At 40.6% G+C, this 20,130-nt stretch overlaps 1 protein-coding gene across 1 annotated transcript in view; it reads right to left on the minus strand.

Moving 5' to 3' along the window:
• The window catches only part of RAD18 (RAD18, E3 ubiquitin protein ligase), a 59,267-nt gene that overhangs the window by 7,027 nt on the left and 32,110 nt on the right, over positions 1–20,130 (minus strand). Inside the window, exons 11-12 of the mRNA XM_026857713.1 lie at positions 16,924–17,068; positions 4,581–4,643 (exon numbers count right to left, since the gene is read on the minus strand). Of these exons, the coding sequence (XP_026713514.1) occupies positions 4,581–4,643; positions 16,924–17,068 (208 nt within the window). The remainder of the gene's footprint in view (positions 1–4,580; positions 4,644–16,923; positions 17,069–20,130) is intronic.

Raw genomic sequence — 20,130 nt, forward strand, 5'->3', positions numbered from 1 at the left:
CTTTAGGAAGGCCTTTGACACCGCTTCCCACTGCATTCTTCTGGTGAAATTGGCTGCTCATGGCTTGGATGGGCACACGCTTCACTGTGTAAAAAACTGTCTGGATGGCCGGGCCCAGAGAGTTGTGGTGAAGGGAGTTAAATCCAGCTGGCGGCCGGTCAGAGTGGTGTCCCCCAGGGCTCAGTTTTGGGGCCACTCCTGTTTAACACCTTTATGGATGATCTAGACAAGGGGACCGAGTGCACCCTCAGTCAGTTTGCAGATGACACCCAGTTGGGTGGGAGTGTTGATCTGCTCGAGGGTGGGGAGGCTCTGCAGAGAGACCTGGACATGCTGGAGCCATGGGCTGAGGCCAACTGGAGGAGTTTCCATAAGGCCAAATGCCGGGGGCTGCCCTTGGGCCACAACAACCCCCAGCAGCGCTACAGGCTTGGGGAGGAGTGGCTGGAGAGCTGCCAGTCAGAGAGGGACCTGGGGGGGTTGATTGACAGCTGGCTGAACAGGAGCCAGCAGCATGCCCAGGTGGCCAAGAAGGCCAATGGCATCCTGGCTTGTGTCAGCAATAGCGTGGCCAGCAGGGACAGGGAAGGGATCTGACCCCTGTACTCGGCACTGGTGAGGCCGCACCTCGATTCCTGTGTGCAGTTTTGGGCCCCTCACTACAAAAAGGACATTGAATGACTCAAGTGTGTCCATAGAAGGGCAACGGAGCTGGTGCAGGGTCTGGAGCACAGGTCATACGGGGAGGGGCTGAGAGAACTGGGGGTGTTTAGTCTGGAGAAGAGGAGGCTGAGGGGAGACCTCATCGCCCTCTACAGCTACCTGAAAGGAAGGTGCAGAGAACTGGGGATGAGTCTCTTCAACCAAGTAATAAGCAAAAGGACAAGAGGTGATGGCCTCAAGTTGCCCCAGGGAAGGTTTAGACTGGATATTAGGCAGCATTTCTTTCCAGAAAGGGTTGCTGGGCGTTGGAATGGGCTGCCCAGGGCAGTGGTGGAGTCCCCATCCCTGGAGGTGTTTAAGAGTCACATTGACATAGCACTGATGGATCTGGTGTAGTCGGGAACAGTCAGTGTGAGGTTAATGGTTGGACTGAATGATCTTCAAGGTCTTTTCCAACCTTGATGATTCTGTCATTCTGTGACTGCTTCCTTGCACAAACTAGCAGAGCCCCACAACACCCACAGGACACAACTTCCAGCCCCAGTCACTCCACATACTCTGAAGCTGATCTGACTGGGTACACCTTTATGCCAATGTTCGCATCCCAGTAAAAGTCACTGGCTTTAAAAGCAAAAGCATACAAGCTCATCACACCAACCAGCATTGGACACCCTCACATCTTCACTCTCATCAGGTGAAATAATTTTAACAGGTACAGTTTTAAAAACTGGAAGCGGTTTCAGCCAGATTTTTTTAGGTTGCTATGAAGTCTTGGTGTGTCACGGATAAAGCAGGATGCTTGCTACATCAGCCATGAGAACAGACATTTGCGTGCTGCTCTGCTGCCAGCCTCATGAACCACCAATCCACGCAGCGCATCACTGTGGGACAGACAAGGTCTCCTTTCTCCTCCTAAGGCTGGCCAGCAAAACTACTTCTGGCAGCATACGCCACATGCCATTCTTCCACATAACCAGAAAAATGTGTTCCTGACCTCTGCCAGCGAGCACAAGCAGGAATCAAATCCTTCAACAGACCTTCTGAAAGCTGCCTCCTCTACACCTGGGGTTTCCAGCCCTCTCGGGTAAACACCCCAGTCCTGACAAAAGGAGCACCTGTAATTTCTGTTACAGTTTGAGTTGACTAGTGCTGTAAATCTAAGCTCCTCCAAAAATTAACCAGGTGTATTAATTCTACAATACTGATGTGGCATTTAGTCCCAAATCATCTAACAAAACCCTCTGTTATTCTCAATAGTCTTCTTAGACCAGTGATCTGAATTTCATTAAGGCTGCAGTTCTAGTTTCTTTGCTTGGGGCCCTAAAATTTACAGCTCAGAAACTTTTCATAGCTCTGTTTCTTCCACTTTTTCGATCCAAACTGATTTTAACAAAATGTCTTAAGACCTGACCAGGTGGATTTTTCCCATTTAAACAAATAGCGAAGCAGACAAGCAGCACAGACTGAACTGTAATTTTAGAAGAATATACACATTTAATATCCTAACTCAGGGCAGGTACAGAAGTACAATGAAGGTAAAGCACGTACTAAAAACAATAAAAAAAAGAAAAAAATATTCTGTTGTTGGATAGCCAGGAACAGCAATGCCACCCATTTCCTGCCAGATGAACATCTGCCGGCCCCGTGGAGGAGGCACGCTGCTCACCCCAGGAGCATGTCCTGCTGCAACCATCCCTGGCCAGGCTGGCTCAGAGCCGCAGCACAATCCCCCACAGCAAGAGTTAGCACACACACGATGAGCAGGGAACCCAGAGCACAGGAAACATGGCCAAAAGTACCTGTCCGGCAATCTAGACATCGCCTCAGTGTGTTCATAGACTGCGAGAAAGAACAAGCTCGGAAACATGTGCAGCAACTGATGACAATGGACATTACCAAGCTCCATAAATTCAATTAACTCCCAACCTCAACCAAGAAGAAATCAAGAAACTTCTTTTAACTTCTGTCGCCATCCTCACCTCCTGACTGCTGTCCAGCTACTGTGCCTCCTACCCCAGTTCCCCACCAAGTCAGCCAGAGGCAGCTGCGGTACCACGTGCCCACAGCCAAAGAGGGACATACATGACAACTCTCTCCTGCAGCTGCCAGGGGCAGCTCTTGATTGTCTTGGCCTCTCCACTCATGACTTCCACCCCTCTCCAAACAGAAGAGAACGCACTTAATGGGACAGACACCCATTTTTATAACGTCTTGCTGTGCATTTTCACACCCCAAGCATCTAGTCAAGATAAAACAGGGAGCTGCAAGTTGCTGGCTCCCTCACTCATGAGTTCTCCAGCTCTGGTAGCCAGAGCTCCACCTTTCCTGTTCTGACCACAATTCAGAGCCACAAGTCCTTATGGATTGGCTTTTATGCAGGAGACCAATTCCTAGCAATCCAACTCACTGAGAAATAGCCAGCTGAGATATAACACTTCAGAGGTAACTGATAATTACATAATGAGGTGGTTACCAAGGACTTTAGATGATCCTTGATCTCATGATGCCTGACCCCTGTTTATCATGGTCATGCATAAATCTTGTAACAGATCTAAAAATATCTGTATAGGGTAGCTGTGGCTGCTTAGTCCTTGATTCATGGCAGCAGCACCAGATGATCATCACCAGGGGAGCAGAGACTAGTACCTGCAAAACACACAACCAAGTATTTTTTAATTTACTGCCCATCTCAAGGAGTCGCTTGCAGATACCACAAAATAAGGCGCACTTGTGAGCATCCTTCTAGTAAACACCTCTTACCTTCCCAAAGTGAGGCCCTCCCTCTACAAGAAAGCCTTTCTGCCTACTTTCTGGTTATTCAGTGGTGCACTCCAGCACTGACCTCTGACACCACTGTAATCAAGGCCTTATCAATGCTTCCATTAAAAGCTCTTTAAAAGCCATTAGGTTACCTAAACACACATTTTAAGAGTTTCAAATGTTACTTCTGACATTAATCATGAATTTTAAGAGCTGTCACAATCTATTGACCACATATGTATGTAATGGATAATAGAGAACATTGGGTCATAAATACTCTTCAAAAAGCAGACTACAAGAATTAAATGCAGTATGGTTCTCATCACGCCCCTGAGATCAACTACCAAAGTAGACATGATATCTGAAGACAGATCCCAGATCAAGCCAGTTTCAGCTGCAAGGGTAAACTGTACTACTTTCGCAGACTCCACCAGTCTTTATTTCTGTTTCTTTGTATAACTACAGAGCTTTTCAGCTGATCTAACGCAAAGCTATTCCAAATTTCACGATAACTGCCCACCTCCAGCACCCACATAGATCCCCATATTTCCTCTCCATCTTCATGTATTTCATTTGGTTCAGGAATCCTTGGACAGTGTCTTAGTACTTCTTTGTACACCACCTTGCATAGCTAGACTCAAATATTGCCATTATATAATAGAAGGTGATTTCTGGTTTTAAGAAATAAGATGTTAAGATTTCAAAAGAGGAAAGTAGTCTTCTCTCTTCTTGTTTACTTTGAGTAGTAGTAAATCAAAACAGATGCTGCAATTCCAGCACATTCAACTTGACAGAGATGTAGATGACACTGACAACAATGTATATTTAAATACAACACAAGATCAGATTCTTTCAATTTTCCACAAAAATCAGTTCCCTCATTTTCTTTCTTTCTTTAAAATAAATATTCATAATAAAATACACCTTAGAACACTGATTTTCAACTAGTCATCTGTGGATCCTTAGAGCACCCAGGCATTATTTTCCAAGGATCCAAAAATGCTGACCGAATTTGTCTCCTACAACTGTGGAGATTCTCGAAGAACCTGACTTTTCGGAGGCATTTGCAGAAAACACGTAGGACTCCACAAACTGGAAAATACTGACCTAAATCAGTCGCAATGACTTTATCACTCATATATTCACTCTGAACTTACTTGTCAGAGGATGCTGAACATGTTTCAAGCCCTTGCAGATCTCTCAAAATGTCTGAGCAGGAGCTGACGGGGAAAATAAAACCAGATGTAAGTTACTTTAGCAACATCTGCAGCAAAGTAAGGCTCTACTTTGCAAAGGCAGTACAATCCATAGAGGAGACAGACACACACCCCACACCCCCCCCCAGCACTGGCAATGAGAAATCACTTCAATCAGCAACACAGTCTAGAAAGCTTTGTCTCTGCATCACATCATTTTCAGAGTTATTACTGGGTCTCATTTTCATTATTTAACACACAAGACAATTCTCTCTGTTCATATCTGCTTGTTGGTAACTACAATAGCTTTATATTCACAGGCACCAGACAATTTTGCCAGAGAGGATGTGCAAGATACTTCAGTGGGTAAAGTACAAATACAACATTTCAAAGAATAAAGCACTTTCAACCTCAAAACTCAAGGCTTAAGTGTGAGCTCACGTTTTAACAACAAAAAAAACCCCAAATCAACATCAAAGAATAAACCTTCACATGGAAATTGTTGGTGACAAAAATCCAAACTGCCAAGACTGTCAGCGCATCCAGATAAAAGACAAGTGAAACTTTGCCAGTCACCACAGTAACTCATCACACAAACACAGGTTGCTCATGCCGAGCTGCTTGAAGCAAGTTTACCTTGTCAAACCTTCTGAGGAAAAGTTATAACAAAAGAGTTATAACAATCTTCGGCTGCTATCTGCCCCTGAAGTAAAATGGTTTTTCTCCATACAGAACACAATAGATCAAAAACTCAGTACCAGTGGTGGACAGGTGAGAATCTTCAGTATAAAGGATTTAAGATGGTAGCTCAGAATAAATAAATTAATAAATAAGAATTATACATCATGAGTGTTATGTCAATAAGCTACCAAGCTGGTTAACAATGGAACCAAGCAGCTCCACAAAATCTTTACGTTTATTCTGTTTCTTTTAAACACTTAGGCCTATATAAAATTTATGCTTTCTTGTAGTGCAGAGTTGTTCAATGCTCACTGGACTAGGGGCTAAGGACCCAGCTGCAAAGCTGAGAAACAGCTCCCATCACAAAATCAGGGTTCACATCAGCTCCTAAAGGAACCGTCTCATGCATCTTCTCGAGCCACTAATATGACACAGGTGCTTACCCAGCCATGCTCTCAGCAATAACAGATCAGAATTTGTCTTGCTACATCTGTTTGTATTTCACAGTAGTCACAGAGACAACTTAAATCAGGGTGTTGTTAAATTCAGCTATCACTATTGCATCAAATTCAGAAGAATCCATGTGTGTAGATATATGCACGCGTGCCCATACACACATATTTAATCAACTACAAGTATGAGCTGTGATGTCAGTCAGACCTCTTCACATGCTCAAAGTCAAAAAAACCCAAACAAATAACTACACAGATTACTTCAGCCTGTATTTTAAATAAGAAAAATTTCTTAAATTTCAATAAAATCTGAATTAAATGAATGCAGGTCAGTTATTGACAACTAACTTTCATTGTACGTTTAGGCTCTGTGATATAAACTATTGCGAAGTTCTCAAGTATATGCCAAATTGCAGGAGTACAGACATCAACTAAAAAGTTGGAAAAATGTTGTTTTCTAAAAACTATCTTTTTAAAAGATGCCTGTCAGCTCCAACAGTCTGTATGTTATTGCAGAAATGACATATCATACTATGTTACACAAACATCTGGGAGATTTTAAACTATGGGACAGCAGTTGGATACCAGTTCTCTTGGATTTACTTTAAAGTTTCACAATAAAATTAATCTCCTATTTCTTAGAGGAGAACAGACATAAATTGTAAAGATACATCCCTCAAGCCAGAACTTCATACACAGATATCAGTGTGTTTATATGTTTGTTCAAAACACATATCAAGGAAAACCACCCAAAAACACTCATTCTCACAGGACAGATTCCAGCATGATAATAGACTGCTGCTGAAGTTTACAAATGTTATTTCTACCAGAAAAAAAAAACCCAAACAGTTTTAACAAACATGTCTCATTCTAGAGAGACTGTCTTCATCTAGAAGACCTACGTAGTGTTTTTACAGGGTGGTTTTCAAAGGCAGAGCCACATTTCCAGTCCCTGGGACAGGGGAAGGTGAGAGCTGCTCACTGTGTGGGTACCATGGCCACTGCCCACTTTTGCTATCTCAGCACTGTTTGTGCTGGCTGGAGACCACTGTGTGCAAACACACGGTGAACAGCACTCCTTACCACGAACTGCAGGTGACTGACTGCACCATCTCTGTTGGAGAGTCAGAAATTAAAAAGCAAGAACCCCTTTGCACACAACTTCCACATCCCAGGTGCAGGATAGAAGTCTAACATCTTGGCTCATTACCACATTCACAGACTTTTGAGAACAGGAGTCAGAAGTTCACCAAACACTTAATATTCATAACATATGGCATAATTACAGAGAAGATAATAATTCAAATGGGAGAAGGAGACACCAGCCAGCGTGTCCTTGCACTGGGAACGGAGCAGCATTTCCACCATCGGAATGCACCCAACATGGAGCCAGGACTCAGCCACAGAGATCTCCACACCCTCAGTGTAATGCACCAGAAAACACTGGCTCCTAGCACACACTAGAAATCACATACAAACATAGCCCTGTTCTTAAAAAAAAAAAAAAAAAAAAGCTTTTCATAAATAAATGGCACACAACTTTTATAAGGTGGCAGGATTTTTTTCATCCGTTACCATTTTGTCTCCTGTTTCCTGTTCCCCTCTCTGCAGTCAGATTCACCAGATGTTTCTGCAGTGACGAGTACAGAATCATCAACAGGATTTCAAGGAGGAAAAACACCATCAGATTGGATTACAGAAACCTTTAACACATGTACATTTAGTCATAAAGATAAAAAGGAAAAATATACCAGAAATATACAAAAAGCACTAGTGCCATATGGAGAAAACTATTTTGAAACAAAATGGATTTAAGTTTTGTGTGCAATTTTAGAAACTCTTCAGTGATCCCCCAGGAACTTCCATGAACTGTTGAATAAATTACAACATTACCCAACAAAACTATTTTAATATGGAAACAAAGTCACCTGAAATTAAAAGCAGTGACTGCATTTACAGGGAGAAATGTTTTATCCCTGCATCAATCAGCAATACCACTGCTTACAGTAACTGGCAGAGGAACCAGCCCAGCCCAAGCCCCAGCAGCACACGTGAGTGCTGGGGTGGAGGCGAGGAAGCCCCGGGACATGGTCAATGGCAGACCATGAGATCACTGGCTTCCTCAAAGCATGAGCTAAACAGGGCTATGTCTTGGCAAGGCAGCCGTCTGCTGGACCCGTTACAACTGACTTCGCACCCCTGTTACCGAGCTTGCCTCCTCCCATGGCCTGGGCTCAGGCAACCATTTAAATTTTTTATTTCAGCTCCAAATCAAATATGAAATATTCAGATGAAAAACATGGTAAAACATGCTATAAAACAATGGTAAATGGGGAAAGATTTGAAGTCCAGCATATTTTTATTTTTTTACTGTCAAAACCATAAGTCCATCAAAAACTCATTTTCAGCACGCAAACTAGATGCCCAAGGAATGAGCTATTATCATACTTCTAAATCCTACTCCGATGTTCCAGTTACATTTAAAAAAAGGGGGGAGGACCACAAGGGGCTATTTGTGTGCTTTTAGTCTCCTAAAATAGAAAAAGAACAGGTTTGATGCCTGAACATGATGTACTTCCTTGACTTGAAAAATGTAGCGTTATTATCATTTATCACTGTTTGTCACAAGCAAAACAATAAAAGTGAAAAAATCTGGCTAACGCTCAGAACAATAATGCAAGTTCGCAACTTGCATGTGTAATTCAGTCTGTGACTACGAAATGATTTTTAAACCAAGTACAAGATGTACTACAGTGAGTTCCCACCTTAGCCGATACGTGTAGATGTGACTAGGCTATCAACTCAAGAGTAACCCAAGTCCCCCAGAGAACCAAATCAGCTCATAGGCTGTACTTGCATTGAGAGACTGAGGATATACGTGTACGTAACTACAAAACCAAGCTGCAGGGTTATGAATTTTTTTAACTGTAGCTAAAAGCCCCTTGTTTCAGGATTTCTTCAAACAATCCCTTGTTCCAAACCAGTCACTCAACAAAACAGTTCTCTGCATCTAGCCTCTCTTAAATATCAATTTATTTTACAAAGACAAAGCAATTGCTCAGTTTTGAATTGAAGTAATTATATACCTTTTTTTCACATGCAGGGGAAAAGAATTGTTTGAAAATTTTAAAAAAACAACCCTTAAATATGGCAAACAGTTGAAAAACAATTATCAAAAAACATTTTTAACTAAGCAAAAGAAATTTTGACCACCAACTGAATTAATTTTAAAATAAATCTTTTTTCCCCCTGAAGAAAACTCCTAAGCTCTTCTTATCATTGAATGATTAGGCCTTAAGCTGAAGAAAATTAATTAAATAAGCAGCTACCTCATTATGTATGTTTTTTCTATAAATTTCTGCCTAGGGGACCCAAAGACATCACAGAATTTCATATATTTTTGTTAATTTCTTCAGTATTTTTGATGCCCTGTAGATATCTACCTACAATGAAGCCAAACAAAACAAAACACATCTTCAGACTTTATTCAGACTCCAAATTCAACACTATTTCCCACAAGAGGTTTTCTGTCCTTTTCTGTAATAAAGGTCATTATGCTACCTTAAAATTTTACGTATCAGTTCCAGATGAATAAATCTGTATGGCAAAACCATTAAAGTTCTGAAACATCACTGCTCAAGATGCCACTGGCTGACAGACAAGGTGACAGGGTGTAAAGAGCTTTCCTTTCCTGGACTTCATGTCTCCACAGTGAGAAAAGTGCAGCTCCAGTGACTTGGGCAACTCCCTAACTCTGCCACACTCTTCCACAGGACTAGTTTCTTCTGAGCACTTATAGAACAATCAACCAAGAGTAAACTATTCCTTTCTTGACCATCATTTGGATTTGACTTCCACCCGCTTCCCCCCCCCCCCCACCTTAAAATAGAGAAAAAATAGCTGACGTAAGTGTGAAGAACACATCTTGTTCTAAATATGAGGGGAGCAAATGTCTCTTTGAATTTGTTTATTTTAAGGCAGATTAAGTTCCTTCTTGGCTTCATGGTGAACAGCCTTTAATCAGGCCATCTTGCTGCTCATGATGTATTTAGCTTTGGCACATGCATTCTGCATTTTTTTTTCCTCAATGCTGCCATCAGAAACAAGCTGCAGCCTGTCTCATTTTACCAATGTCATTTGAAGGTGAATGCCCAGTTGCAAAGAGTGAAGGAAAATGGTTTTCTTCACCTTGCAATCCAGCTTCCATTTTGACTTGCCTGTGATAAATAGTATGATCTTGGTGTTGAGGTGGCTGCAAGTCCTGGGTAACAACCTTCTACCATAAAGTCTTCCTGGCTTCCCAGTATCTTCCCAATCACGCACCCCTGGCACCACTGAGCATGGCTTCACCTTCCTGCCCTTGGAGGACAGCAAGTTTGCCGGTCTTAGACCTTCCCCAGGACTCCCCTTGGAGAGCTCTCACCTATACTAAACCTCACACAGGTTCCACTGTTTCACTGTTTTTCTCGACTCTTTCCAGGCTTTCTGTGGCCTCCTCTGAGGCTCCAGAGCATGTCATTGAGCCTCTGCCTTTAGAAGAGGGAAAAGACCTGCTGAATCTAGCTTAACTGCTTTCCTTAGGAGTCTGCTGACAGCTGGGCCATCTAGGCTAACACACTAGAGTACTGGTGTACTATCACTTCTGTTTACAGGTCTCAAAGACATAAGACCCCATGGCTCTAGACTAGGGACTGATGTCCTCCCTGATACATGTTGTATATCATCACTTTTTCTGTCTGAGGTCACCAGCTGTTACCGTTTGAAATGACTTCTCCGGGACTGTCTCCACCATGCCTCACAGTTCTTGGCTATTTGTTGTGGCTCACAGTTTTTGGAAGAAAGGTATCAATCAGCAGCATAGCAGAGAAATGTCATCATCCTTCCACAACGAACCCGTATTTCAGGCCAAAAATCAAAGATAAAACACTCCTAACATTGTAACATCTATCATCTCTGAGTCAAAGTAGTCCAAGATTTATTAACTCGAAAATGTACTAAAGAACTTAAAAAGGCAGTTATTCCCATGATCAACACATTTTCATATACTTCTCTCATTTCACAGCAATGGCCAGCCTCAGGATCAGGACAATGCTTGCTTTAAACTCAGACTGGAGCAACTGCCAGGGAAGAGCTTACACAACTTTTTTCAACTGCTCTGTCCTGTCAACGGTCTCTTTGACAGATTGATGCCTACTGAGAGGTTTTCAGAGGATTGTTGCCATCCAGTGAACTCCAGACTAACTGAAGCACAACTCCCTATTTCTACCTCTTCTTCCACTGATGAACAAAAGCCCAAATTCTGCAATGCACATAAATCTGAAAAAAGTGACCAGCTAAATCCAGACCTTAGATCCCAATCAAGAGCTAAAAAGCCCCACTTATTGCAAATAAGGCCCCTTACTTGGGCATGAATCTCAGCCAGCAGACACTGCAGTCGCTCTGAGTATTCCAGCAGCAGAGAGATGTATACAAGCTGCAGATATAGCACTTTGCCACCGGGATTTACAAAATTAAGTTACCATGTTTCAGTGTACACCTTAATACCTCAGACAAAGGCAACAATACATACTGTCTACTGTTTTAAGTCTTCCACTCTAGTCATCAAGAACTAACATTTTTTTCTAGCACAAAGTTTTAAAGAGAAATAATTTGTTTTAAAAACTGATTATCCCCATTATATAAAATACTTTTAATAGACTATTTCCTCTGCATAGTTCATTAACAGGCTTACCATTGTCCCACCTAGTTTCTTTTCTAATTTTCCTATTGTTTAAGTAGTTGCATAAAATTTGGCTTCAGTCCCAGAAAGTAAAAGAATGCAATGGGACTATTTATCTGGAGAACTAAAGTTCTATGAAAGCTCTATGTATGACTTCATAGCTTCAAAGAATTACCCTCTAAAAGCCATGGCTTTGTTTTGGTGTTTATCTGCTATACACATTTTGCTCTCCTGGTGGGATCAATTTATGAAAAGACCAAACGTGTCTGGGTCAATGGCATAGCCTCCATGCATTGCCTGTTCCTTTTTCCCAGCAGGTGTAAAATTCTAGTTTTATCAATTAAAGTATCAACTTTTGAATAATATCAGTACATCAGTGATTACTGTACAAGGTATGAATTTCTAATATTGACCAACTGCTCCCTTAGCAAATATTGATATGAGACTGACAAAAACCAGAAGGTTTTATGAAGGAGAAAACAAAAATTGTTAATTTACTGGCAGCATCTTTTTACAGACCAACCATTTCAACTATCCAGCTTCAAGATTGTTTTGTATATTCTATATGCTGCTAAAAAATCCTAATTTTTCTTTTAATCCATCATAACATCAGCCCTCCATTTAGAAGTGCTCTCTTCATAAAAACACAGCATGTAGATTTGGACTTCCAAATATATTTCAAGTTTTGACATTTCAATGTGAAAAACATTTACCCTTGTCAAAGGATATCCTCTTATTATCAGAAATAAAATACAAGCCTTCAGAAAATCATTACTTGGTACAATAGCACAATGCTACTTAAACCCTCAAAATCTAAATCATTCTTTTTTGATTCATGCTATATTTATTTCACTACAATTAACAAAACATTAACCCTATGGCAACCACAGAGTAACAAAACACATCTCTTTCTTTCATGCAGTTTATCTGACTACACCTACTTTTTATAATCCCTGCAGATCTTGCCACAATCCAAGTCCATTCTGATTATACCAGAAACGTGTGAGCAGCGTACTGGAAGCATGAGCCACAGCTGAACACCCAGAGCTCTGCAGCCCAAAGCCAGTCCATGGACACAGCAGAACATGACAGGTCTCAAAGGGCCAAAGACCTGGGTATTGCACTGCTACCTCTGAGCTGCTGTTTTTTCAGAGCAGCTATCAGGAACAGAAACAGTAAAGATGAAAAATACATTTAATTTTTTTTTTTATAAGCCGTACTTCACATCAGTCTTTGGGGAGGGGTGATCCCTGTAACCTCTGTTTGTTTCCCAGAAAACACACTGAATTGTTCTTCAGAAAGGTACAGTTTGGCACAGGAAACACTGTGGTCAAACAAGAGGGGTCGTCCATGCGTCACAAGGGGTCACCTGTCACATCAGCTGAGCTTTCACTGTATTATTATCGCTGTTTTTACCTCTCTGAGCAGAGTATATAACCAGAGGTTTGGATGTAAAGGATGAGAATCGACAGTGTATAATGCCCTAAGGCATGCCACAGAGCCCAATTGCCCATCAGCCGAGTCTAATACACAATAGGGGGGGAAGAGGCAACAACAAAAAAAAGCCCCACCAAAAAAACACCCCAAAAACCCCCAAAAGCCCCACCACTTTGTTGAACTTCTTGACCAGTGTAGTAGCTAGCTTCCAAGGTTAAGCAAACTGCCCTATATTTAAAGAAAAATAAACAGAAACCATACCACACATACAAACCAGGGGATATGCACAAAGTAGGAAAGTGAAGAGAAAAATCCCAGAGAGATTCTGAAAAAACAATTCTGTGCAGACTCTAGTAATTCTGCTCCTGTTCCACAGGAGCTGAATTTAAGAGTAAACCACAGGGAGCTATTAAGCATGTTTTTTTAGAAGAAGGTCCAAATATCTGCGATACATACTCACTGGTCTGTACAAGTGAGAGATTCCATGTTTGATGCAAGAAGTCTATGGAAATATTTCATTTGGAGACCAAATGCATAAAAAGAATAAACAACTCTGCTTTGAGCCAGACATAATGCAAACAAATGCACACTTTCCAACAAAATGTGGCAACTTAGTTCATGAAAGCACATTCAGATCATTAGTAACTGCCCTGTGCTAATATCCTTCCGCAAACGTTCTTGCAGTCTTAGACACACTTTCATCCAGACTTGAAGTTGATATACACAAGCCTGCCGACAGAAAAAGGTAAATAATAAAAGTTTAATTTTGATGTCAAAGGCCATGGGGAGAATCATTCATAACGTCATGCACACATGAAATTGGCAGTGATTTAATGATACTTTAGATGAGCTAAATCAAGCCCTTTCTACCTCCCTAGAACTTACTCTGTAAGATTAAAATTCCAAGTTTCCAAGGTCCTTAATGGCAAAAGGTTAATTTGCAATCAAAAAAAAAAATTAAGTAAAATAGGGAAGAACAGGAACACCTCATTCAAACTCTGGATGAAGACCTAAGCTGAAGGCATTTATTTTGTGGGACTAAAATAACAACTGGAGCTCGAGGGCAACCGCAGCAGCAGGCACCGTGAGGATGAAGTGGGTCCATCTATCATCTGTGCGCCTGGCACACTTGATGGCTCGCACAGATCTGCAAGAGTTGGCCTTTAGTCACCCTGGGGTAGAGCTCCTGCCTGGGTTCCTTCCCACCACTATCCAAACCAAATGTCAGAATCCTGCTGCCAGGCGCTTCCCCAGAACTGCCCTCCAGCAGCAGAGCAGCCACGGCCCAAGCTGCAAACTGGAAAGCTGAGGCGTCAGGCACACAAAACCAGTCTCCAGAACAAAGCCACAGGGCCAGATTCTTCCCATCTACGTAAGCACTGAAGACTTGTTTTCCATGGCCCGTTTCATTTTTCAGTACAGATCCTGAGCTGAGCAGCTTTAAGAAGAGACAGTCACAACCCACAGCTGTGCGACCTGCAAGAGTCTTTTAGGTGGTGTATCTCGCCCTCCAGTTTAGAGCTTAGTTCTTGGTCCATTTCTAAAAGGGCTTCAGTGCTTAAGATCAGGAGGGCTCTGGCTGTGAATCACAAGGCAGTGCTGCTAAGCCAGGCACCTGCATGCTGCCAAGGACAGGATTCAGACACTCTGGTCTGTGGTGTCCACTGCTAAGTCCTTAGAACTCGCTGTTTGGCATTGCTGCTTCACACAAAGCCCATTCTGACACACTTAATTCTTAAGATTTAAGAGAAGAGGCTGGGAGAGCTGGGACTGTTTAGTCTTCTGTAGAAAAGGCTCAAGGGGATCTTAACAATGCACAGCAATACCTGATGGGAGGGAGCAAAGACAACAGTCTATTCTCAGTGGTGTCCAGTGACAGAACAAGAGAAAACAGACATAGACTGAAACACAGGAAATTCCCACAAAATGTAAGAAAAAACCTATGTACTGCGGTCAAACACCATAGTAGGTTGCTCAGGAAGGGTATGGACTCTCTATCCCTGGAGATACTAAAACCAGCCTAGACACAGTCCTGAGCAGCCTGCTCCAGCTGACCCTGCTCCACGCAGGGACTAGATGATCTCCAGAGGGTCACACAGCCTCTGTGATTCAGTGTGTCCTGCTGAGACCTGTGGATTCTGCTCTGAAGGCCACAGACTTGAAAATAAGATATTTGAATATTGGGTATTACAACATGCAAGTCTCTGAGTCCAGCAAACTGGACCCTATCTTAAAAGTAAAGAAATTACCAAGTTACCAGCATCACAGGGAGGAAAAAGCTATCATCATTTGCATGACATCCTGAGAAACTTAGATAAAACTAGTACCTCAGTAATCTTAATAGGTTTGTTACACATTAAACAGCAAATACAATGAAATGCTATATTTATTGATTTGACAGTAACAATTCAGGCAGAAAGACACATACAGTAAAGAGGGGAAAGGCCACCAGGAGGGGAACGATTTTACTAGTATGTAACACAGGCTTGAAGCCAAACAAAAATGTAGTGATATTTTTAAACAGCAAATACCCTTTCTGCCTCCACATAAGTGATCTGCCCAGCCAGCATATTGCTGTTTACAGACAAATGTTTACTATATGCTCCCATTTAGCTCCAGTAAATAGAAATAGGCAGCAAAACCCGATCATATAAAACAAAGACATTTAACATTTGATGCCCTCTAATTCCCTGAGTTGATCTCTGCTTTCCTAGGTCTCCCTAGGTTTTCATTCACTGTTTAATATTTACTTTTGTGAAAGGCTCCATCTTTAATCCCCATGCTGACTTTTAACAACTCTTTGTGAACCAAAATTAATTTGGAAAAAACTTGATTCAGTTAAATTTTTCAACAACTAAATTGTTCTTTTAATAAAAGATGATGAGGCCAAGCAGTATATTATTCTCAATATTTGCAGAACAAGGAGGAAGAGGCACATACTATGGGTGTAATGTGTGGGAAATTAAGAAATGTCATTCCTAGCTCAGCTGTCAACCTTCACCTACTTCCTCTGATTATCTCCCACTTCTAAACATAGGAAACCTTTTTCTTCCTAGTAATTCAGACCCACAAAGGGTGCCTTCTTCTCTCATTTCTGTCATCAACAAGATAGCAAGATTATTTTCAAGATTAGCTCTCCTGCTTTTAGGTTCATACCAAAAACCAGTTATTCTGTATTTGTCTTCAAAGACTTTTTCACTTTTCCTCCATAAACTGGGGCCACAGCAACCAGCATTGCAGTAAAATATGTATCTAAGTATTCATCATTGTCACCTTTGACAACTGATCAGCAGTAGAGAGCAAATTATGATCCATTAAGATATTAGATACAAACACTACCTTCAAAAACTAGATAGATCTTATCAGCAATAACGGCTGAGTCTCCTTACAATAAGATTATCATTGAACTATCAAAAGCATAAAATCTTGCATTATTTATAAATCCTTCATTTTCTGAAACCAAATAAGGCAATTTCAGGAAGCAAAGCTAAATGCATGAAGAAAGAAAAGTGAATGCCTGTCAGGACTTCAAGGTTCAGTGGTATTCTACCACTGCAATATGGATTGCTTTAACTCTGTTTCTTACAGAAATACTCAACTTAAAGAGATATTAAAAGACTTAGGCTATATCAATTTTTGGACCTCTCTAAATAAAACTTCAAACAGAAGGGAAGATGACGCAGTGGAAGAGAAACACCAAACCTTCTGGTTCCACAGACACTGCAGTCACTGTTTCTGACTCAAAATGAACACTTACACTAGCACCCCTCTATCAAGTCATTACAGAACTATTAAGTGAATTCTGAATGCATTTCAGCTCCATCCCTTAAGCTAACTGATACAGCCAGAAACATGGAGGAGAATGACTCAGTAACCAGCTCTGGAACTCATCCTATGAAGTGGGATATATATATTTTATATATATATATATATATTGCTTGAGGTTACTCACAAAGTTTTCCCATGTTTGGTCTAATATGATACAACCAGGCAGAATAGACTCTTCTTCACCAACCTGCTTGTTGATCCAGACGACAGAGAGACTGATCTCTGGCCTTCCTCCAAGGAATGAGATTCACTTCTTTTGCCATCACGAGTTTCTGATTTGACTGTCTGGGCTTTTCCAAGGATGACAGCTGTGTGATGCTCTTCCTTATGTTCTACCAAGAAGAAAGGCAGAGATTAGCAAGAATGACTTAAATTTTTGCAGCCTGTAGATAGCTTTTAAGAAAAAATGAAGTTACAAATATTTAAATACCAACACCTCATTCCCACTCAGATGCTTCCCAAAACTCTCTCAGCTTCAAAGGTTTAATTTCTTTTCCTGCATAGTAAAAAAACCAAAACAAACAACCCACCCACCCTCTAAAGAACCAAAGATTGAAACAGAAATGTTTCCTTGCTATGAGTTTCAAACACAAACAAGGCGAGGAACAAAGGGTAAGGCTATTTATCATTTTTCATAAGATGAAACTGTATTTCAGAAATTAGCAAACCCTTAATGAGACAGCACTAGTCACTGCTTGTTGACACCAATTCACTTCACCCGCTGCATGAGAGAGCTTAACAGATTTAAAGTTTTACAGGTCAAATTAATAGGCCTGAATTCAGTAAGAGAATCATTACAATTTATTTCCCTATGTATCTAAGAAAGACACTATCAATTTAGATAACTGACATTCCCATTTTTTAATAGGAAACATCATTTCTAGACAACATGTATCAGACCCAAATTGTAAAACCATTCCATTATTTTTATGTTAAGTGTTTTTATCTATAAAAAGATGAACAGTTATCTGAAAATATACCTTCTACATCTCAAAGGGAAAACAAATCTAGACTAGAAAGTATGGTATGTAAAGATAAAGTACTACCCACAAATACTTTCCAATTAGTTATTTACCTAGAAAATTGCACAGGACATTTAAACCATACTGAGACTCAACTCATTAATAATCCTTATTAAGGCCATTCACAGAAGTATTTCCACTCAAACCACTTTGACTTTTCTACCCCTCCAGAAATGGCAAACAGAAGTGTAATTAGAGTGTGGAGAAGCTATACCATCTTTGAATTCAGCTACAGCGTGCCCTTTCCCTTCCACTAAAGTGCATAATTAAATTACCAGAAGCACATTTTTGTCTGTTGAAAACAACTGGCAGATTACAGTGAGGCAGTTGTCCAACTAATGAAACATTAGTCTGAAATTAACAAGTTAAAAATAGCAAAGGCCCTGTGCAATAATGAAACCCAGAAGAGGTGTATCACAAATATTTTTCAAATTCTTATGGTGCTTCCTCTTAGGGCAAAGCAAAACCCTATGTTTAAAAGTTACAAAATATAAAAATATTTGAAGTTTAAAGATGCAAACCAAAATGATGTAAATCAGGAACTGATTAAAACATCATCACAGAGTGAGATTTTCAGCGATTTGTTACATCAACCAATACTACAATAGAGGGCAATAAGTGATAAGAAGGGTTAAAGAAAAAAAAAAAAAAAGGTGTGTTCTAATTGTGTACAATTCCATTACCCTCATGAGAATGTGAATGAAGCAGGTAAAGAATGCAGACTAAGCCTCTGCTCTTCTCAGCAGTTATGCTTTTAAACGGCAAGTCATCAGATCACTGCTGGTTTTCTTCCTTTCACATATTATAATTTCCAGTTTAATAAAAAGGTAATTGCCATTAGCAAGGAACACCGAGGAAACAGTCTTTAGACATTTGTTCCTTCACCTATAAATCATCTTTTTATTTTGATTTTCAACTAGTTTACAGCCAAACAGATGCAGATGTTTGGCATAAAACTAGAAACTAAAATTTTAAATATTATTGAAAGCTCAGCGCACAAAAAAGCATAATGAGAGTTCTTCAGGTTTGTCAGAACCAGACAGGGAAGTATCATGTCCTTAACATGATACAAGATGATACACCTGATATGTTATTTCCTACCTGAGCACTCTTTTAGAAAACCTATACAGCTTTACCTCAGCTTCTCAAAGTCCGCAGTTCAGCACACAAAGAAAAAGCTTACACGGAAGATCAAAACCCCATAATTCATAGTAGCCAATCTCTCCACAGAGCATAGCTAGAAATTAGTATTTCAAAGTCTACGATTCCATTATCTAGTAACACATTGCTTCTGCCACCACTATGGAAAAAGAACATCACTGTAAATTATGTCAAACAAGATCAACTTTACCTTCAGATTCCTTAATTTTTTTTTACCCTTCACATGAAAAGGATTATGAATTGCATCAAAGGTCTGGTATGAAATTATAAGGATAAAATTCATACTATTACATTGGTATTTTATTTTTGTTCTTGAGAGCTCTGCAAGAGGGGGCCGTGCAGGAGACAGCCAAAGATGAGTTCAGCTCAACTGAAGAGAGCAGGGATTTGTGAGAGCTGATGCAAACAAAAGTGCCGTATTTTCCAAGGATACAAACATTGCATCCAATTCTGGCCAATGGAATTCTCTCTAAAATTCAGTATCTTGACTAATTATAACTCCACAAGTTATATTAGGTGAGGAATGCTCTAAATCACACATTCAAAGATACATGTACACTGCCAAAGAGACCATTAAACATAAACCAAACGAGACTGCACAAGCCTACAGGGAAGAAGTTAAAGCACATGTGAGTATTTCTTTGATGTTGCAGGTAGCAAGGATAACAAACACATGCTAGATGTTACTCCTAACTCATGAAGGACTAACTGCAGTTGTGCATTCCCACTTTTCACTGTGTTGAAGTATATAAACTGAAAATGAAGAGAGTTAAAAAAAAAAAGAGGCAACATACTGTATGAACAGTGTAAAAGAAGCTGAAGTATTTTATTGTGACAACCTCAGGACAAATACTTGTTCCAATCCACACAAATATCTTTGCAGTTCCCAGTTACCAGCTCCCTATCATGTTAACGATACAGAAAAGCTGAAACCCGGTCAGCAATACCCATGATCACCTTCATTTCAAAGATGTGGATCATCACATGCCCACTCTCAGCAGCTTCAGTAGATCTGGACTGGAACCTAAGATCCCACTTCAAGCAACTCATTAAAATATGCACTAAATAAAGCACATCTATATGCAACCCCACTAAAATCAAACAAATATATATTTATTATGGGTTGTGCTTATGTATCACACTAAAAATCAATAGTTGTCAGTCCTTCTAGGGTCTGTTTGATTTTGATGCTTTCCCCCCCCCCCCCCCCC

This window comes from Athene cunicularia (genome assembly GCF_003259725.1).
Source record: "Athene cunicularia isolate RWA chromosome 12 unlocalized genomic scaffold, athCun1 chr12_part1, whole genome shotgun sequence".
Taxonomy (NCBI): domain Eukaryota; kingdom Metazoa; phylum Chordata; class Aves; order Strigiformes; family Strigidae; genus Athene; species Athene cunicularia.